At 39.2% G+C, this 22,431-nt stretch overlaps 1 protein-coding gene across 8 annotated transcripts in view; it reads left to right on the top strand.

Annotated features, from left to right (window-relative positions):
- RHOT1 (ras homolog family member T1) overlaps window positions 1-22,431 on the top strand; it is a 70,820-nt gene that overhangs the window by 33,760 nt on the left and 14,629 nt on the right. For 6 of the 8 annotated variants that reach the window (XM_047757112.1, XM_047757107.1, XM_047757106.1 and 3 more), the window contains exons 9-19: window positions 6,434-6,532; window positions 7,056-7,164; window positions 8,415-8,535; window positions 11,751-11,835; window positions 12,206-12,351; window positions 13,846-13,946; window positions 14,523-14,653; window positions 15,347-15,430; window positions 17,700-17,819; window positions 18,837-19,039; window positions 21,876-21,998. In XM_047757112.1, coding sequence (XP_047613068.1) covers window positions 6,434-6,532; window positions 7,056-7,164; window positions 8,415-8,535; window positions 11,751-11,835; window positions 12,206-12,351; window positions 13,846-13,946; window positions 14,523-14,653; window positions 15,347-15,430; window positions 17,700-17,819; window positions 18,837-19,039; window positions 21,876-21,998 — 1,322 coding nt within the window. Of the gene's footprint in view, window positions 1-6,433; window positions 6,533-7,055; window positions 7,165-8,414; window positions 8,536-11,750; window positions 11,836-12,205; window positions 12,352-13,845; window positions 13,947-14,522; window positions 14,654-15,346; window positions 15,431-17,699; window positions 17,820-18,836; window positions 19,040-20,090; window positions 20,187-21,875; window positions 21,999-22,431 lie in introns of all 8 variants that reach the window. The other 2 variants (XM_047757108.1, XM_047757113.1) reach the window with 2 other exon arrangements.

The following is a 22,431-nucleotide window of genomic DNA, read 5'->3' as shown; positions in this document are numbered from 1 at the left end:
TTTAGCAGTGGAATTGTTATTTAGCAGTGGAATTGCTGGGTCACATGGTAATTCGATGTTTGACTTATTGAGGATCCACTAAACTATATGGAAGTCTGAATTCCTTCACATCTTTTGCCAATGCTTGTTACCCCTTTCCCCACCTTTATTTATAGCCATTCTGGTAGATGTGAATGGTATCCTGTTAGAATTGCATTTTTGGGATGGCTGATGAGGTTGAACATCTTTTCATGTGCTTACTGGCCATTTGTGTTTCTCTTTTGGAGAAATGTCTATTTAAATTTTTTACCCATTTCTTGGAGTTCCCATGGCTCAGTGGTTAGCCAATCCGATCAGGAACAATGAGGTTGTAGGTTCGATCCCTGGCCTCCCTCAGTGAGTTAAGGATCCAGTGTTGCCGTGAGCTGTGGTGTAGGTTGCAGACTCAACTCAGATCCCGAGTTGCTGTGGCTATGGCATAGGCCAGCAGCTACGGCTCCCATTAGACCCCTAGCCTAGGAACCTCCATATGCCACGGGTGCGGCCATAGAAAAGACAAAAAGCACAACAACAACAAAAATAAATTTTTGGGAGTTCCCGTCGTGGCGCGCAGTGGTTAACGAATCCGACTAGGAACCATGAGGTTGCGGGTTCAGTCCCTGCCCTTGCTCAGTGGGTTAACGATCCGGCGTTGCGTTGCCGTGAGCTGTGGTGTAGGTTGCAGACGCGGCTCGGATCCCGCGTTGCTGTGGCTGTGGTGTAGGCCAGTGGCCACAGCTCCGATTCGACCCCTAGCCTGGGAATCTCCATATGCCGCGGAGCGGCCCAAGAAATAGCAAAAAGACGATAAATAAATAAATAAATAAATAAATAAATTTTTTACCCATTTCTTAATTTACTTATTTATTTTGTTGTTGTTGAGTTTTTAAGAAATAAGTTTGCTGGAGGGAAAAAGTTTCTTTTTTTTTTTTTGGCTTTTAAGGCCACACTTGTGGCATATGGAGGTTCCCAGGCTAGGAGTCGAATTGGAGCTGTAGCTGCCGGGCTGGCCTACTCCAGAGCCACAGCAACACAGGATCTGAGCCACATCTGTGACCTACACCACAGTTCACGGCAATGCTAGATCCTTAACCCACTGAGTGAGGGCAGGGATTGAACCTACATCCTCATGGATGCTAGTCGGGTTCATTAACTGCTGAGCCACGACAGGATCACCCCAGAAAAAAGTTTCTTGGGAAGATTTTTCTTCAGGAAAAGTTAATAGCATAGGTGAGTGGTTGGAGTACTGACTCACAGGCCAGATTTGGCCTGCCACCTGCTTTTGTATGACCTATGAGCTATTTTACTTTTTTAGGGATTGGGAAAAAATCAAAAGGAATAAAATTTTGTGATGTGAGAAAATCATGTGACATTCAGATTTCATGGTTCATAAATAAATTTTATTGCAACACAGCCACACTTACCCTTTATGTTTGTCTGTGCTTTTTTGCTACAAAGGACAAGAGTTGAGTAGTTGCAACAGAGCCTCTATGTGGTAACTGTTACTGCTGCTTCAAACACAACAGCAGCATTTCAAGTATCATATGTACCACTGGATTGCAACATTGTATTATTTTTTTATGGGTACATACCTGCCTTGCCAAAATGAGAAAAAAAAAAAGAAAGTGGATTTCAGATGGCAAAATAGATATATTTTCTGAGCTTTAATTCTAGCTTTGGTGTTTTTGAATCTCGATGCACATGCAAAGGAAATTTCCATATTTCCTAATCCATTTGATTCTGCAGTTGAGGAGCTTCCACCTAACTATCAATTGGGAGTGATCAAAATGCAGTGTAATGACGTGTTTATAGGCAAATATCAAGAAAATCATCTAATGTAATTCTGTAAATGTCTTCCAAGTGATGAATATGCTCAATTAAAGTTACGCGTTTATAGATATGTACCTCTACTGAAAGTGTGTATCTGTACAAAAAGACATTTTCAAAGATGAAATACGTAAAATCTCATTATAGACCTCTATTATACAGAACATTTGCAGTTGATTTTCATGATAGGAAATGCTTACTTTTTTAAAAAAAATTGAAGTATAGTTGATTTACAATATTGTGTTTTGGGTGTATAGCATAGTGGTTTGTTTTTTGTTTTGCAGATTATAGTCCATTATAGGTTATTACAAGAGAGGGAACATTAACTTTGAACCCTAAATAAACCATATGTTATCCTTCTAAGAAGAATTTCCTCCTTCTCTTTAGTAGACCTGAATAGCAAATTTATACTGTTATTATATTTTTAATTTCGTCAATAAAAGCTTTGTGCACATTGATTATCCCTTGATATCTTTGATTTTGCCTGTTGGCCCCCAAAGCCTAAAACATTTACTCTGTGACCCTTTACCAAAAATGTGCTGACCCTGATGTAAATATTAATATGCGTTATCCCTTAATCTGACCCTGATTGACTCTTCCTTAATCCTGGTTTGCTGTTCTTTAATTGAAATTATTTTTTTCTAAGTTGTTCTTAATTCTGTATTTCCCAGATTCACCTCCGAAGAGTTAGTGTACTTGTTAAAAATACAGATTCCATTCTGATTCAGCCAGTTGCTGTATCTCATGATCAAGAAAATTTGGGTATCCGTCTCCTGCTACAGAGATTTACCTCTGAGTTTAGCCTAAATCCCCTCTCTCCTTTGTTCCCAGTTCTTTAATTGCTACGTTTCTCTTAGGCTTATTATTAGTTCTGCTAATCTGCTAATCACCCCTCCCTTCCTAGTAAAACATCTACTACCATCTGTTACTGATTTCTTAGATGGACCTAAGGTAAAATCTGCAACTTTTAGAGACTGTATGTTTTATTTTATTCAAATACAAGCCTTGAATCTAAGTTTATACCAGAATCTTTTATTCCAACAACATCAATAAACTTTGTTAACACAGCTTTGAGATAGAAATCATCAAAAAGATCATATTCTAAATCAAAGCCTGCATTAAAGCCTAAAGTGTGTTTCCAGTGATAACAGACACTCTCTGACCCGTGGAGTCCTCTGCCTTACCTAATAATGAAAAAGATCCGTGTGAAACGCTCATATGCAAAGTGTCTTTATTTTATTACTATAACATTTTTTTACAGTTCATTGAAGTATAATTTTTAATATATTTAAAAGGTAGTCATTTTTGGTGTTATATTTTAAAGTGGTTAATATTTAAATTTCAAGCCAGTACCTTAGAGCACTTTTGCTTCTGATAAATTCCAAGTTTTAATGAAAAATGCATCACTATTTATTTTTTTCAATTTTTTTTTTTACCTTTTAGGGCCACACCCCTGGCATATGGAAGTTCCCAAGCTAGAGGTCGAATCAGAGCTACAGCTGCCAGCCTATGCCACAGCCACAGCAATGCCAGATCCAAGCCTTGTCTGCTACCTATGCTATAGCTCACGGCAACACCAGATCCTTAACCCAGTGAGCAGGGCCCGAGACCAGACACACATCCTCATGAATACTAGCTGAATTTGTAACCAGCTGAGCCACAAAGGGAACTCCTCAAATCACTTTTTTTAATAAAACATTTTGTGATGAGAAAAAAAACCAGTTGCAAAATAAAAAGTTATTTTTAGACTGTCTTTTGCATCATTCTAGCTATTGCTACTTTTAGAAACATTTAGATTATTATGTAACAGATTTTTAAAAGAAGAGTAAATAAAATATGTGATATTTACTAACCTCGAATACCTAATATTAGCATCATATTTATAGAAGCAATTTCTTATTCTTTGCTTTAAAAAAAATTATCCATGGGTGCTACCGTAAAAAAAAAAAAAGGCCAAAAAAAATTTAAAAATTATCCATGATTGTGGATATGATAGGTTATATAGTCCATTTAATACTCTTTAATAAAGAAAACCCTATCCGTGCTTCCCATATGTTTGGCTACTTCTTCTCCACTTTTCCCAATCTCTTTATATCTAAGATTTTACCTTTTTATCACTCTATCAAATTGTTCTCCTAGAGCTCCATTTAAACCAAAAAAAAAAAAGTGGGGTGGGGATTATGTATGTTGGGGAAGATAACATTACTTCCTGTTTTTATTTATTTTTTATTTATTTATTTATTTATTTTTGTCTTTTTGCCTTTTCTAGGGCCGCTTCCCAAGCATATGGAGGTTCCCAGCCTAGGGGTCTAATTGGAGTTCTAGCTGCCGGCCTACGCCAGAGCCACAGCAATGCAGGATCCGAGCCACATCTGCAACCTACACCACAGCTCATGGCAACGCCGGATCGTTAACCCACTGAGCGAGGCCAGGGATCAAACGCGCGACCTCATGGTTCCTAGTCGGGTTCATTAACCACTGAGCCACGACGGAAGTGCCCATTACTTCCTATTTTTAAAAGAATTTATTTTATGCATTTGAATTTGATAAGATAGTGGGATCAGAGCTCCTCATCACTGTTTGTTCTGGATAGCTGTATCACTGAAGTTCATAAGCTAACAGATACACATTTTCTCACCATGCTGTCTCATTTCTCTGACTCTAGTGTCCATAAGAGATCTCCTTCCAAGTGTACACAGTGTCTAAAATCTTCCTGAAAGTTTTATTTTCCAAAAATCGTCAACAGTGATTATCCTGTAGCAATTATACAATTCTAATTATATATATTAGAAATGAGACCTTTTTTTTTCTCCCGGCGCTGCCCATGGCATGTGGAAGTTCCTGGGCCAGGGATTGAACCTGTACCACAGCAGCAGTCTGAGCCGCAGCAGTGACACCACCAGATCCTTAACCTCCCTGTGCCACAAGAGAACTTTTAGGCCTTATTTTTATTTTTTTTGTCTTTTGTCTTTTTAGGGCTGCATCCGAGGCATATGGAGGTTCCCAGGCTAGGGGTCAAATTGGAGCTACAGCTGCCAGCCTGCGCCACAGCCATGGCAACACTAGATCCGAGCCGAGTCTGCAGCCTATACTGCAGCTCACGGCAATGCTGGATCCTCAACCCACTGAGTGAGGCCAGGGATCGAACCTGCAACCTCACTGGTTCCTCGTTGGGATTTGTTTCCTCTGCACCATGATGGGAACTCCATAGGCCTTCTTTTTAAAGTGAAATATTCTATCCCTTATAAATTCTCAAACAGGGAGTTACCGTCGTGGCGCAGTGGTTAACGAATCCGACTAGGAACCATGAGGTTGCGGGTTCGGTCCCTGCCCTTGCTCAGTGGGTTAACGATCCGGCGTTGCCGTGAGCTGTGGTGTAGGTTGCAGACGCGGCTCGGATCCCGCGTTGCTGTGGCTCTGGCGTAGGCCGGTGGCTACAGCTCCGATTCGACCCCTAGCCTGGGAACCTCCATATGCCGCAGGAGCGGCCCAAGAAATAGCAAAAAGACAAAAAAAAATCCTCAAACAAAAATTAAGTAAGTTGTCAAAATACATTTCCAGCAGCTTTGCTCAAAAGAGTTTTACAGAGTCACAAAAGGCAAGGTTCTTTTAAAATATAGTTCTCTTAGTATGGATTCCCCTGGTGACCTAGTGGGTGGGGTTTGGTGTTTTCATGCTGTGGCTCAGGGAACTTCCGAATGCTGTGGGTATGGCTGTAAATAAATAAATAAAATTATTATTATTATTTTTTGTCTTTCTAGGGCTGTACCTGTGGCATATGGAGATTCCCAGGCTAGGGGTCGAATTGGAGCTATAGCTGCCGGCCTGCACTACAGCCACAGCAACACGGGATTCGAGCCGTGTCTGCGACCTGCACCACTGCTCATGGCAACGCCAAATCCTTAACCCACTGAGAGAGGCCAGGGATTGGACCCACATCCTCATGGATACTAGTTGGGTTCGTTAACCACTGACCCGGGACCCTAACTCATAAATAAATAAAGCTCTTGTAATAGGAGGTTAGTAAAAGCCTTTTGCCCTTATCAAGGAGTGTTGTTTTGTTGCCTACTTCTAAAAGCACATTTTATGTCCCAGCTTTGAAATACACACTCATACACACAAATGACAGCTCAAAACATTTAGTCTGATTCTGCTACCAGAAGGTTGATGGTGAAAAATCAGAGAAGTTGAGGGGGAGAGGGGAAGCCCTTGCTCTAGTTTTATAAGACAGCTCAAATGAGAGAGGCTATAAAAAAAAAATAAACATTTCTTTATATAATGGAAAGAATGGATCCTCACTCACGATGAACTTCTCTTTTGCCCGTCTTCAGAGAGCATGCAGTCATGAAGGGAGAGTTTAACCCTTCCACTTGGTGGTCCGAGTAAACATTGATTCATTTTCTTAAAATGGCTCGAGTGTAAAAGGAAATGGTTTGCTTTAGTTCATTTCCTGTGTTGGTTGTATCGATATTATGTATTTGACAGTGAAAACATTGAGAATTCTTCTCAGCCTGTTGATGAAAACCACATTTAAAAATCCCAACCTGTTATGTTAATACAGTTGTTTCCTTTCTCAATGATTTTGCAGATGAAACCAGCCTGTATAAAGGCCCTTACTCGCATATTTAAAATATCTGATCAAGATAACGACGGCACACTCAATGATGCTGAACTCAACTTCTTTCAGGTGGCTTTCATTTATTTCAGACATTTGTGTATCTTGGTCTTTCTCTGCTGAGAAAAGCTGCAAAAAACTTAGTGGCTTAAACAATGGTATTTTGATAACCATGCTTCTCTTTCATATCAAAAACTTTCTATCATATCAGGCTGTGTGATCTTTAGAGTGAATAAAACTCTCTAATGCTTAGGAATTGAGGGGCCTCTGAGAGTCATTTCATGGTATGCAGTGGGTATATTTGAGGATGCCTTGAAGTCTGAACTCTGAATTACTTTTCTTTCTTAGTTTTATATGACGTAGCTGTACAAAGAGCTCTGTGTTTTAGAAACCCCAGTTTAGACACTCTCCACGGGGAGAGCAGGGAAAACATGTCCTTCTACGTATGACATGTTTTACTTAATGCAAAGCAGAAGCTGTCCCCATTTAGAACTTGTCTTTCGGTAACAACTCATTCATGTTGCATTATGGATTAATATTTATATTTGTGGTTTTAGTGCTGATTTATTTATAACTTTATGGTTCTTTTTGCTAGAGAATTTGTTTCAATACTCCGTTAGCTCCTCAGGCTCTGGAAGATGTCAAGAACGTAGTCAGAAAACACATAAGTGATGGTGTGGCTGACAGTGGATTGACACTGAAAGGTAGGTGAATGATACTTTTTCACCCTTTTGAATTAACATTTTCAAAATTTGGCAGAAAGTGGAAGTCTTCATAGTATTATCTATATTTAAGGAAATGTTTATATTTACTAATATACCTAAAATCTAGCCTGGATATTTAAAGAGTTGTGACACAGTGGAAACGAATCCTATTAGTATCCGTGAGGATGGGGGTTCGATCCCTGGCCTTGCTCAGTGGTTTGGGGGTCTAGCATTGCTGTGAGCTGTGGCATAGGGTACAGACATAGCTCGGATCCTGTGTTGCTGTAGCTGTGGTGGAGGTTGGCAGCTGCAGCTCCTATTCGACCCCTAGCTTGGGAAATTCCATATGCCGCAGGTGCAGCCCAAAAAAAAAGCAAAAAAAAAGGGGGGGGAGTTGAAAGAGACAGGCCCTTGGTGGGGATAATTATCTTTACAGTCAGTACAAGTTAGAGGTAGGAAAATTGATTGGATCTCAGGAACGCAGGGGCCTGAGGGTAAGAAATTTCTAAAACAAATTTATCTTAAAATTCTTCTTACTCATAAGCATACTTCAAATAGAAATTAATTTGAGAGAAGACATTTTAGGAGTTCCCATTGTGGCTTGGTGGGTTATGAACCCAACATCGTGTCCATGAGGATACGGGTTTGATCCCTGGCTCCACTCAGTGGGTTAAGGATCCAGCATTGCCATGATCTGTGGTGTAGGTCGCAGACGCGGCTCAGACCCTGTGTTTGCTCTGCCTGTGGTGTAGGCTGGCAGCTGTAGCTTCCATTCTACCCCTAGACTGGGAACTTTGATATGCCTCAGGTGCGGCCCTTTAAAAAAAAAGAGAAGGTATTTTATCGTCCAATGAAATATACCAAGCACAGAATATTCCCTGTAAAATATATAGCCACCGTAAAATAGAGGTGAATCTTCCATTATAGAAATAAAGGCAAAGATGTATATTATGATTGCATTTGTTTTTATCATATAACTTTGAAAATGTCAGTGAATCCCTTAGGATATGTCTTTGGCCCTTTCACTCAGTACCATCTCTTGCTGGCCTGGGTGTGTATGTGAAATGATTCTGAAATCAGCTGTTTCACTGAGATATTTCCTTTGTTTTGATTTGACTTTCAGGATGCAAAACCACTACACCTGTGTCCCTGAGTTCAGCTCTTGCCCTTATGTGTTAGATGCTTTTCTCCCGTGTGACTTTTTACCCATTTTTCACATCAACTGTACATACTAATTTATTGTATTTCAGGTTTTCTTTTTTTACACACACTTTTTATCCAGAGAGGGAGACACGAAACTACTTGGACTGTGCTTCGACGATTTGGTTATGACGACGATCTGGATTTGACTCCTGAATATTTATTTCCCTTGTATGTACCTTTGGCTTTCTGATTGATTTCACTCGCCAGAATTTTAAGGTTTTATTTAGCACATAGGTAGATGGGCTTTGAGCTACTCAGGAATATCAGATTTATAGAGCTGTTTAAGCAGGGTTTCTCAACCCTGGCATCTTTGACGTTTTTGGACTGGACTGGATGATTCGTTGTTGTAGAGCTTGTCCTGTGCACTATAGGATGTTTATTTAACACATCCGTACAGATGCTAGTGGTACCTCTTCCCCCAAATGTGACAGCCAAAAATGTCCCCTTGGGAGCGAAAGCCACTGATGGCTCAAGCTCTCCCTCTTCTTCTAATAGAGTCAACAGGTATCTTTTGAAATTCATTTTATTGAGGAAAGAGATAAAAGGTGCTAGACAAACTTGTTTTTATTTTATTTATTTATTTTTTTAATTTTTAATTTTTTTAAAATTTATTTTTTATTGTTATTTCCCCCAACACACTTTTTTTTTCCCCACTGTACAGCATGGGGACCCAGTTACACATTCATGTATACATAATTTTTTCTCCCATTGTCGTGCTGCGTTGTATCTAGACATAGTTCTCAGTGCTACCCAGCAGGCTCTCATTGTTAGTCCATTCCAAGAGCAATAGTTAACCTCAAGCTCCCAGTCCCTCCCACTCCCTCCTCCTCCCCCCAGGCAACCACAAGTCTCTTCTCCAAGTCCATGATTTTCTTTTCTGTGGAAAGGTCCATTTGTGCCATATATTAGATGCCAGATGTGAGTGATATCATACGGTATTTGTCTTTCTCTTTCTGACTTACTTCACTCAGGACGAGAGTCTCTGGTTCCATCCATGTTGCTGCAGATGGCATCATTTCATTCTTTTTTATGACTGAGTAGTATTCAAACGACTGAGTTCCCGTCGTGGCGCAGTGGTTAACGAATCCGACTAGGAACCATGAGGTTGCGGGTTCGGTCCCTGCCCTTGCTCAGTGGGTTAACGATCCGGCGTTGCCGTGAGCTGTGGTGTAGGTTGCAGACGCGGCTCGGATCCCGCGTTGCTGTGGCTCTGGCGTAGGCCGGTGGCTACAGCTCCGATTCGACCCCTAGCCTGGGAACCTCCATGTGCCGTGGGAGCGGCCCAAGAAGTAGCAACAACAACAACAACAACAAAAAAAAAGACAAAAGACAAAAATAAAGTTAAGACATCAGATGGAGTTCCTGGTGGCACAGCAGGTTAAGCATCGTGCATTGTCACTGCTGTGGCATAGGTTTGATACCTGGCCCAGGAATTTCTTCATGCCATGGGCATGGCCAAATACATACATATACACACATACATGCATACATAAAGGACCAGAAATATATTGGTTAGCGTTTTTCTTTTCTTCAGTCCTTCTCTTCTCTAAGTTTTATAGAGTCCTCAGCTCAGGGTAAAATAAGTCATTCTCTTCATGGTTATTTTCCTTTAGATATTCTGTGTAAGTTCTGTGTGTTTAACAGGGAACCCAGTGTCACTCTGAAACAGGAGACTGCCTTGTGCCTGTCAGGAAAGTGGGCCTTTTAGGAGGGTGACTTTCCAAGATCTGGCCTTTGAGTCTTTCAGCTTTTTTCAGTGGCACATTATCTTCACGTTCTTTTTAATTTTAGTATAGCACTGTTAGCTATCCATGTAAGGGTTAGGGAAAAACTTAGCTGTTTTTTCCTTCCCCATCATTGAGGAAACAAAATAACTTTTTGGTTAGAGACATGGTCTGTTAATTAGTTCCAAGTTGAAACTTCCATCGTTAAAGTTATTAAATCTTGGCTCAAATAATTTCCCAGATTTTTCAGTACATGTATGTTGGATGAATGAATTTGTCCCAGGATGTTTTCATCAAGTTTTTTTGTGCCACTTATGTGGGTAGATAAATTCTACAGGAGGTTGCTTCTTTCTTTCTAAAGTTTGACAGTGAGGACACTCCATCTGCTACGGCTTTGTGACTCTCACTAAGACCTCTTTTAATTTCTCTGTGTGTTCCGCCTTTAACTTTCTGCAAAGTAGCCCCTTCAGAGCCACCACTTGAGTCTTTTTTAGCCTTCTTATTAAATTCTCTGCCTCTGTCCTTCACATTGCTGCCAGGTTAATAGAGAGATAACACGGATTTGGCCGTGTCACTTTCCCTGCAAGATAGGATAAAAGCCCAAGCTTCTTATCCTGGTGTAGGAGGTCATTCATGATCCGCTCTGGGCCAGCACTCTGCCTACCTTTGTTCTAGAAGTAAATACTGAACTATTTGTAGTCCACCAATTAGGTCTTGTTTCCCACTCCAGGTTTTTCCATGATATTTTCACTCTCTTCCTCCCTCTCCCCAACCTAATTCATGGCTGTTATCCTTCAAGTCTCAATTCAGGTGACAGTGTCTCTGGTGCTGACACCTTCCCAAATCCAGGCCAGAGATCTTCCCTTTCACATGAGCTCCCCAAGCATCCTCAGTTGACCCATGCCCAGCAGTTGCTTCATTCTTGAGATAGTGAGGTCATCTTGTGGTCTGTCTCCAGCGTGGGTGTGGTTCCTTAAAGGTAGGGGAGCCTGTCTCATTTTTGTGTCCCTGGTACCTCAGCACATTTGATAAATGTTTGTCAAACTGAATTTAGGGTGTGTCAAAGGTCAAATGAGGCAGAAACAACATCTCTTCGCATCATCTTCAGCTCATTACAATGTTGATATTGTATAAAGCTCATAATTTTGACTTATAATTGGTTTATAGGAAGAACAACCCATCACAGTTCAATCACTCTTATTTGTAAATTTTTTTTATTTAATTTTTTTTTCTTTTTTGGCCACCCCACAGCATATGGAGTTCCCGGGCCAGGGATCAGATCCGTGCTGCAGTCCAAAGCTGCACCCACTGGGCTAGGCTGGGGATCGAACCTGTGTCCCAGTGCTCCCAAGATGCTGCCGATCCCTTTGCGCCATAGCAGGAACTCCAGTTATTTTGTAAATTTTTTAATACAACCTACCCTTCAGATATTTAAGAGAACTATGTATGTCACCTCAGAGCAAGCACTATTGTGACTCTTCTGAGGACTGTCATACCACGCCCTTGACTTTCCCTGGGAAAGTCTAAATGGCTGCAGCAAATATTTTGTAAATGATGTCATCCTACAAAAAGGCTCGTTGCAGTTTCATATTCATTTCTTAAATTAAATTTTAATATTTGATTAATGACTTTTATTTTACTTTTTTTTCCCATCAACAGGCTAAAAATACCTCCTGATTGCACTACTGAATTAAATCATCATGCATATTTGTTTCTCCAAAGTACTTTTGACAAGCATGATTTGGTAAGCTTTTAGCTGCGGTTTTCCATGATATGTGATAAAATATTTTTCTGCGAATGATGCAACTGTGTTCCCTGAGCTATTGGGTACTTATGTCACATAGCCAGAAATTACTCAAATGCTCTTAAACTAGGAAAAATACTTTCTTTTATTATTTTACTTTATTATTTTCCCAAGGTGAAAAAATTATTTTCTGATAGACTTACATAGGTTGCCTAATATACATATAAGGAATTTTCTTGATAAAATATAAAGTTTCTTTTCATTTGTTAGTTTTTAGAAGCATAGCTTTACTAGATTAGGGGGCTCGTGTTTTTGGGAATTATTCTCTTAGATATCTAAACATTTTGTGTACTTTATTGTATATCTTCAGGATAGAGATTGTGCTTTGTCACCTGATGAGCTTAAAGATCTGTTTAAAGTTTTCCCTTATATACCGTGGGGGCCAGATGTGAATAACACAGTTTGTACAAATGAAAGAGGCTGGATAACCTACCAGGGCTTCCTCTCCCAGTGGACGTGAGTATAGAGCTCACTTCTTTCCTCTAGAGTTACAGCTCGTTTAAAATTATGGTGTGTTACATTCATCATTTTGCAAGTGTGTCAGCACTCACGAAATGCTTCATCATCACTGCCTCTGAGCAGGATTTATAGTACCGTTGCTGTCTCTAAGGTGCACTGGAGATGGTCTGTAAATTCATCAGGAAAGGATGTTTGCTCTTGGATGATTTGCAGGGAAACAGTCATATCAAAATGGAACTAAATTTTAATACTTTTTTGATTAAGGGAACTAGAAACGTCATTGTTACTGCACAGTTCTTTTATCTTGAGAAAATGAGGAGAACCTGATTTTGAGTTTTATCCTTATTATTATTATTATTTTGTCATTTTAGGGCCGCACCCACAGTATATGGAAGTTCCCAGGCTAGGAGTCGAATCAGAGCTGTAGCTGCCGGCCTACATCAAAGCCACAGCAACGCCAGATCCAAGCCATGTCTGCAGCCTGCACCACAGCTCATGGCAACACTGGATCCTTAACCCACTGAGCAAGGCCAGGGATCGAACCTGCGTTCTCATGGATGCTAGTCAGATTCGTTTCCGCTGAGCCATGATGGAACTCTTGTGGCTGTTTGTTTTTAATGCACTCTTAGACTTAGGATGTTTACAGTCTAGATAGAGCAGAGTTGACTTTTTATTTAGAATGCTAAGGAGATCCTCTTGTTGTGCACAATGACATAATTTCTTTAGCTTTGGTGAGATTAACTTTCTCAACACCAGGATCTATTCTTTTTTCAAATCATAAGAAAGGCCAACTAGGAGTTCCCATTGTGGCTCAGTGGTTAACGAATCCGACTGGGAACCATGAGGTTGTGGGTTCGATCCGTGGCCTTGCTCAGTGGGTTAAGGATCTGGCGTTACCATGAGCTGTGGTGTAGGTTGCGGACGTGGCTCGGATCCCGCATTGCTGTGGCTCTGGTGTAGGCTGGTGGCTACAGCTCCAATTGGACCCCTAGCCTGGGAATCTCCATATGCCGCGGGAGCGGCCCAAGAAATGGCAAAAAGATAGAAAAAAAATAAATAAAGGCTAACTAATTCTTGTGCCTTTCAGTTATTTTTGTATCTTTCGCAAACTGTTTCAGATTTAATTACCATTAAGTCTTTCTTACTAGCCAGTGTTAGCCATATAATATGTAACATGGGAAACAAATAATATAAAATGTCCCACTCTAGATCTTACCAGCAGCTGTGTGGCTCATCTGTGTGGCCTTGCTCTCTCTGGGCAGGTGGAATAGATACAGGATCCTTTGCCCCCATCTTACATTCTCCTCCCTCTCTTTTCTACCCTAAGAATGACCTTCTAGGAAAAGCCATGTTTGGGTACATGGGAAATGAAAGCATGCTGACAAAAATTATCTGGGTCTGGTGGTCAAATTATTTGAGTGGTTGTAATTTTTTTTTTTAATAAATACACATTTAGGAACTTTTCACATTTTAAACTCTTCCCTTTCTTAGGCTCACGACCTATTTAGATGTGCAGCGGTGTCTGGAGTATTTGGGTTATCTAGGCTATTCAATATTGACTGAACAAGAGTCTCAAGCTTCAGCCGTCACAGGTAAGTATCTGAGTACTATTCAGTTCATAATTTAAAAATGTTTTTTAAGGAGTTCCCATGTGGCACAGTGAGTTAAGAACCTGACTACAATGGCTTGTGTCACTGTGGAGGCATGAGTTCGATCCCTGGCCTGGCACAGTAGGTTAAAGGATCTGGCATTGATGTTAGATTCTTTCAGTTTATAATTTGTTATGAGAATAATTTATAACAAAAAGATGGAATGTAGTATTGGCTATACTTACTGTAATTTTTGTTCATTTTTGCAGTATCCTTTCCTTTATGAAAAGATACTACTTATTTTATGTTGAAATAAATACCATTTGGTTGCTAGAAGTTTACTTTACAGCCAACGTTCAGAAATGTCTTTTTCACTACTTGAGGCCCTTCCCTATTAAATTTTGGACTTTATTTCACATACAACTTGACTGTTGTACAGTATGTTTATTGATCAAACACTTCCTAAACATGATAAATACCAATACCCTATTTTGTAGAAGATGAAATGTACACTTAGTGCATCTAAATGGTACATAATTTTTTTCTTTTTTTCCTTCTTTTTTTTTTTTTTTTTTTTAGTAACAAGAGATAAGAAGATAGACCTTCAGAAAAAACAAACTCAAAGAAATGTGTTCAGATGTAATGTAATTGGGATGAAAAATTGTGGGAAGAGTGGAGTTCTTCAGGCTCTTCTTGGAAGAAATTTAATGGTGAGAGTTCTCAAAAATAAAACTTTATACCCAACACATTTTTATAGTTAGGAGTTTACGTAATTTTTGCATAACCATGAGCCTTCTTGGATGATTGGTAGAACTGAGTGACGTATGTATAACAGGAAAGTACAACTAAAGTGTAACACTAAACTGGTTGAGGTGGCTTTATCTTTGTGTCATTGATGTTAGCTATCATTTGTCTTTTTTCTTTTTTAACTAGTGTTTAGATGGGGATTAAATAAATACACATATGAAAGCCTCACACACGGTACTTGGCATGAAGTTAATGCACAGTGAATATTCTGAACCAAATGCTATTGCTGTCTAATTCTGACTACAGCCTTGAGTAAGGAGATGGACATAATTTCCCGATGAAAGAGCAGATGAAGTGATAGTGTGATGAGAATTGCCAGCAGGTGGCTCTGGGATACACTTTCAGTAATATAGTTACTTCCGTTTTAGCTACTGCTTTCCCTTTATGCAAAACAAATACATCTTTTGTTTTAGCCCTTAAGAACTAAGAAACAAAATCAATATCCCCCTTTGTACTGATAAATAATGCATAGTGTAGGGAAGAATGTCCCTTTTTTTTTTTTGGTAACACACCCACACAGATCCACAGAGTGTGTTGATGAAAATGAGTTACTGTTATTTCTTACTGTAAATAATGAGATTTTTTACTGTTTTCAGAGGCAAAAGAAAATTCGTGATGATCATAAATCCTATTATGCGATTAACACTGTTTATGTATACGGACAAGAGAAATACTTGTTGGTAAGTAACTTTCTGGCACATGAAGACTGTGAGTTATTGGGTCCATTTTTAAATAATTATTTGGAAGTTCCTGCCTTGGCTCTATAGGTTAAGAATCCATCTGCAGTTGGCTCAGGTTGCTATGGAAGCCCAGGTTTGATCTCCAACCCGTCACAGTAGGTTAAAAGGCTCCAGCTCCATACCACTGTAGCTACAGTGTAGATCAAAGGTGCCGCTCAGATTCAATCCCTGGCCCAGGAACTTCCATATGGCACAGGTGCGGCCATAAAATTTGGGAAAAAAAATTCTTTGAAAATATAATTGAATTTAATGTATTGGCTTTTGTGTGGTTTTTTTTCCCTCACTTGGTTTATTCATTGGCATTAATTATAATTATTTTGATCTGTATGGTGATTGCATGGGTATAGTTACAAGTAGAAATTCATCTGTTTGTCTGCTTAATTGGATTTATACCACCAAAAAAAAAAAATTAAATCCTCTTTACTTCCACTTTTTAAACATTTTTTAATTTTTATTTTTTTAATTACTCAAATGAATTTATCACATCTGTAGTTGTATGTTGATCATAACAATCCACTTTCACAGGATTTCCATCCCATAACCCAAGCACATCCCCCCACCCTTTCCACTTTTATTTTTAAAAATTATGTCCTCTATTTATTGTTAACTGGAAATTAGTATGAAAACCTTAGTGCAGGTGCATGGTAGTTTATCTGCAATCTGAATCAAGTTGTGTCTATTAAGCAGGGAGGAGTAGAGTTAACAAATGTGTTAGCCTAAAAAATGAGTTAATGGTATAACTGAAAAGATAATATGAAGTAGTAGAAAGAAGTGGTATGTTCTCTTTGGATCCAGTCTGATTTTTGGTTTGAATCTTGGTTCACCACCGATTAGCTGTGTGGCCTTGGGAAAGTTGTTTATTCTTTCTGAGCCTGAGTTTCTTATTAAGTTACCTAATATGAAAGCTCCAAACAAATAATAGGCACTAAATAAAGTTCATAGCCTTCCATTTTCCCTTTGGCAATAGTTTATTCTGTGTGACAGATGATTACATCAAATTTTATGCATATTTTGCTCTTTATGATAAAAGTTCTTTGTTGTTTTCTCATTAAACCTGTTTATCTCCCATCCTTCTCCTATAAGAATAATTCTACATATTGAGGATTTATTAAATCTTGCTGATTGTTGATTTTCCAGTTTTTATTCTTAAAACCATTCTTTGCACATTAGTGTCTTCCATGCCTCTGACCATCCATTCTGTCATAGTGTTGGGAACATACTGAGTCACCTCTGACACTGCACTTCCCTTTTCTTCTCCTCAAAAAGATGCACGATCGTATATAGCTCAGTACTGAATTTTGCTTTTGTTGGATCATTATCATATCATAAACTGATGTTTTAGAGGTTTAATAAGAAACATTGAAAAAGAGTTGAGGAGTTCCCGTCCTGGCCCAGTGGTTAACGAATCTGACTAGGAACCATGGGGTTGCGGGTTCAGTCCCTGGCCTTGCTCAGTGGGTGAAGGATCTGGCTTTGCTGTGAGCTGTGGTGTAGGTCACAGACGTGGCTTGGATCTGGTGTTGCTGTGGTTCTGGCATAGGCCAGCGGCAACAGCTCCGATTCATCCCCTAGCCTGGGAACCTCCATATGCTGCGAGAGCGGCCCTAGAAAAGGCAAAAAGACAAAAAAAAAAAGAAAGAAAAGAAAGAAAGAAAAAACGAAAAAGAGTTGGCAGTGAAGTAGAACATCCAGTTGGCATCCAGTTCTTGGGTTTGTGTTTTTGATTGGTGGGGAGGAAGGGGGGTGTGGTAGAAAGAAAAAAGACTGGGAAATCATATCTGAGTTCCAGTTCTAGTCTGATAAGCAATTAGATGTGTTATCTGTGGTGGTGAACTTAATCTCTTTAGCCTATTTTCTTTATCTGTGTCTCTATCTTTATATAGATACAGTATCGGCTACATACTATACATACCACACATACTACAGATACTATCATCTAAAGTATGTAGAGAATTGCTTGTAGGGGGCCTGCGCTTTAGTCACTCACTAAATACTAGTTTCTGTAGAACCTTAATCACTGTTTTTCATTTGCACAAATCTGAAGCTCCTTGTTTATCTGTAAGTCTTACTTCTAAAAATAGTCTGAAAATTTATGCTTAGCTAGTATTTTTTAATTAGGAAGTCAAGTTAAGCAAGTAATGAAACATCATGACTTTATTTATACATCAGTGTTATGTTAGATTTCTCATTATCTTTTTCTTTTTACAAGTTGCATGATATCTCCGAATCAGAATTTCTAACTGAGGCCGAGATCCTTTGTGATGTTGTGTGCCTGGTATATGATGTCAGTAACCCCAAATCCTTTGAATACTGTGCCAGGATTTTTAAGGTTTGTTGCTCTTTTGGCTGGTAACTAAGTTACCTTTATAGGGAATTTAATGGAATTGTATTGTGGTGTTTTCTAACTAGGGAAATGTAAAAGAATTATTTGTGGAACTTTTTAAAAAATGCATATGTCTGTGTCCTATTCCTAAAGGTTCTGATTTCATTCTGAGGTGGTAGAGTCCCAGACATCTATGTTTTTAAAAACCGTTTTTTCCATACATGACTCTGAAGTGCATTCCTGGTTAAGAATCTCTACATTAATGGAAGGTCTTGGCCATTAGGAATGCAAATTGAATATATGTTGCCAGTGATACCAAGAATAAATCCAGAACAAGAGGATAAATTTGAGGCTCGAAAAGTTATCAATTACTTTGAGATTATCAACCAGGGTTGATGCAGGGCCTGGGTCAAACCTGCATCTCCTGGATACTAATCAGGTTCATTACCACTGAGCCACAATGGGAACTCCAAAAATATTGTGTCTGGAGTTCCTTTGTGGCTCAGAGGTTAACAAACCCGGCTAGGATCCATGAGGATGTGGGTTCTATCCTTGGCTTCGCTCAGTGGGTTAAGGATTTGGCATTGCCGTGAGCCGTAGCGTGGGTCGCAGACGTGACTCAGATCTGGCTTGGCTGTGGCTGTGGCGTAGACTGGCATAGACTATAGCTCTGATTGGACCCCTAGCCTGGGAACCTCCATATGCCACAAGTGTGGCCCTAAAAAGCAAAGCAAAAAAAAAAAAAAAGTATTGTGTCTCTTTAATTAAAAAAAATTTTTTTTTTCAAATTGTGGTGAATCTGAAGAGTTGCTACAGGTGTGTATTTTTTATCAGCTTTAGAAAAGTGGCCCTGGTCTTATGCTCCTGACCTGGACCACTCCAGTCTTTCCCTCTCAGTTCACTTTCTCTTTGAAACAGTTGATTTTTCTGCCTATCCAGAGAAAAGTTTTAGTGCATGTTTAATGAAGTTTAGTGGGCTTTGAACTTGTCATCAGATTTTGATTTCATTTTTGTATTCTATAGCAACACTTTATGGACAGCAGAATACCTTGCTTAATCGTAGCTGCAAAGTCAGACCTGCATGAAGTTAAACAAGAATATAGTATTTCACCTGCTGATTTCTGCAGGAAACACAAAATGCCTCCACCACAAGCCTTCACTTGCAATACTGCTGATGCACCCAGTAAAGATATCTTTGTCAAACTGACAACAATGGCCATGTACCCGTAAGTACTCGCTCTGCCATCACTTTCCTGCTGCATGGTTCATGGTAACAGTGCATGCTGTTTCTAGCCCTGAGGGTGGAATCTTTGTCACCTAGAAGTTGTTCAGCAACAGAAAGAGACTTTGTAATGAGAAGGTACAAGTTTGAGTAAATGCGAGTTTGGTTTGGGTACCAGAATGAAATGATATAAATGGTGCTTCTGACAATATCTGAATATTTTCGAGCGGCTGTAACTCTCTTAATGGGATAGTACAATAAAACTCAGCCCCTCGCCCACATTAAAATAATAGTCTTACTGCAATAAAATGGGATTGACATCATGTGCTTTTTGCTTACAAGGTATTTCCATATGAACAAAAAGTTCATTTTTATATTTTTCTGTTGATTAGTTGACCTTGACTATGTCAAGGATTGCTAAAATCTTTTATGAATTTATGTTTAAATTATGGGTATGTTTGAGTTCAGGATATAATGTCTTTTCTAAGTGCTGTAAAAAGTAGTTGGAATTCTCTGTATATAAATGTTTTACATTAAGTGTTATGAGCCACAAATTTTATGTACATTTATTGTATATCTCTGCATACATATGCACAAGCACATAACTGTGGTCATCTCCATAGCTTACTAACTGCCTTAAAATTGCATGGTTCTTAATGGCATTCTCCTCAAGTACTGTGTTTGTATAAATTCTGTTTTGTGACAAGATAATAGTTTTTCAGGCAGTGCGTTTCTCAGGACTTTGTAGTTTATTCCATTTATTATTGTGTTATTCTCTAAATTATTTTTTTTCTTACGGAAACTGCAGTATAAAATAGAATCATACTCAAAAATTGCAATAAACAGAGGTTTTTCAGAACTGTGTTAATTCGTACAGATTTTTCAAATCAGAGTTAACTATTGCTATTCCATTAACTGGTATGTTTTTAAAAAGGCAGCATACCCTTGAAATTTTATTTGTATTGGAAGAGAAGTCCTTCCTATTACTATAAGATAAGCAAGACCTTATACATGTTTTACCTTTGCTTTAAAACTCTCGTGTATGTTATCTGCAGAGAGGATCATTACAGAGACAGACTCTCCCGAGACACGGGCAACACTGATAGAATAGAGAATTTGAGAAAAGTCTGGGTCTTTCTAAAAACTGCTTTGTAAGTTACTTTTTCTTTATGGCTTCTGTGGGATTTTGTTGACATTTTCTTATAGATGACCAGCTCTCCTTTTCCACCATAATTAGCATTTAGTAGTTATCTAGAAACGCACTGCTTGGTCAGGCTTACTGCCTAACTGTATATTATAGTGTCTTTTTGTTTTTTTTTTTAACTATGTAAATGCATTCTCTTAATCCTGTAAATAACCTCAACTGTGTTTTTAGCTCTGCATCTTTAAAATTTTACCGCAGTGCGTGTGAGTGTGCGTGTGTGTGTGTGTATGTGTGTGTATATGATAAATGTACATACACGGACACTTGTTTATATGGTTAATCCGAAACGACTTCTCATGAAGCATCTCCCTGTTGCTAAGCATACTTTGCATCCCTCCTCTCCGGTGGGTGGAGCCTGTGTATGTTGGAGAGTCCGTTTATAAAATAACAGATGGATTCCAGTATGACAGCTGGCAGTGACTTGGTAGCAGTGATATGTTCATCATCACGAGTCAAGTTTTAAAAAGGAATGTCTTGATCCTATAAGAGTCTTTTAAAAAATTAATTCTTATTTTTCTTCACGTTGGGAACTAGGCATTATTGGGATGCTGCCAATCTCCACAACCATGCCACCGTGTGCTGTGGTCTCCTCAGATCTCACAAGCTAAGCCAAGTCAGATTGGGCCAGTCCTTTGACTGAGAAGCCTCTAAAAAATGTTCAGGTGTTGCAGGAGGTGATGGCATTGATTCATCAGGTGGCGCCCTTCTGAGTGGGATCCGCGCCAGTGCCTCTTCAGGGGGGTGTGATGGTTTTGTATGTCTGAGTGGCCCTGACCACTGAGCAGTCATTAGAGACCCCCTACTTTGGTGGTTAAATGGAGGTGAAATGGGTTGCCACACGTGCCTGTACCAACCAGTGCAACTCTGCTCAACCAGAAAGGAGTCAGAAAGCCTCCCTAAATTTCGTATTTAACATCAATTGGATCCATTGTTGACTTTTACATCCTTACCAAGAGTTTCATATTCTCATGCGTAGCTGCTGTGTTTTGGTAGCTGACGAAATTAACCCTCTATTTTGAGTTCACGTAGAAATTTATGAAGCACTTTGATTTCTTTTGGGAACCATGGTGCTTGATGAATTTAAAGACGATGCTGTTCATATCTCCTCAGGGTCGAATAGACTTGTCTATTGACTCTTCTGTATATTCGTCACTCTTCTCCTTCCTGGTTTTCAGGCATGTGTGTGTTTGCTGAGGGACGAGTAGGAGGAGGGGATGGGTATTTAAATGCTAGCCGACTTTGACCTTCTGGGGGGTGCTGTGGCTTACTCAGTTTTTCTCTTATTAATTTAGATGAGGGTGCCATCTATTGCTGTGCATATTTATTCCACTAAAACGTTTGTGATAAAAATTCCATCCCCCCTTCAAGAAAGCAAAAATGTTAGCTAATTTTCCCTAGATTTTCTGTGGGGAGGGAGGAGGGAGCTATTGCTGTTTATTATATTTTTATTATATTTTTGGTAAATGTGGAATTGGAATTTTGCACAACTTTAGCATGCCCCACACTGTCCTTTTTTTTTTTTTTTTTTTTTAGTGTTGCTTATGCCTAAATCTTTTTTTTTAGAGTTGGCACACTCTCACCTGTGCCATATTTATAAGTAAGAACTCAACTCCTGTCCTTCTGTGTGTTTTCGCAGCCATGCCCGGTTACGCTGTATGTGCACCTGCAACAGGTGTACATTTTGCATCTGTCAGAACTTCCTCAACTCAGACTTGCTGCAATCTGTAAAGAACAAAATCTTCTCTGCAGTTCTTAACAGGTTCTTAACTTTATTTACTGGGTACCAGGCATTCTGTTAAAATACAAAAGAAAAAAGTGGATAACTATTTATCATACTCACTACAAAGACAGCAGGCCAACTGATGCCCAACTAACTTCCACTAAAATTCTCACTGTGGTGACCATGTTTAGTTCTGGAATAATCCTTAATGTTTAAGAATTAATAGATATATTTAGGGGAATATCAAATAAGATTTTGGCTTTTTTTCATTAAGGAAGTATTTTTTATATTAGAGGATAATATGTGTAGGGAAAAAAATCTCTTGACTCCGAGATATTGGAATCGATGAGGACTTTAGTAGGGAAAAGACACATTGATCCCAAATGTTACACTTTACTCAGCTTGCATTAGAGTACAACTTATTAAAACCATGCTGGTGTGTGGAGTTCCCACTGTGGCACAGTGGGTCAAG

This window comes from Phacochoerus africanus, chromosome 14 (genome assembly GCF_016906955.1).
Source record: "Phacochoerus africanus isolate WHEZ1 chromosome 14, ROS_Pafr_v1, whole genome shotgun sequence".
Taxonomy (NCBI): Eukaryota; Metazoa; Chordata; class Mammalia; order Artiodactyla; family Suidae; genus Phacochoerus; species Phacochoerus africanus.
The sequence above is the reverse complement of the archived record's forward strand: the minus strand, read 5'-3'. Positions and strand labels throughout refer to the sequence as shown.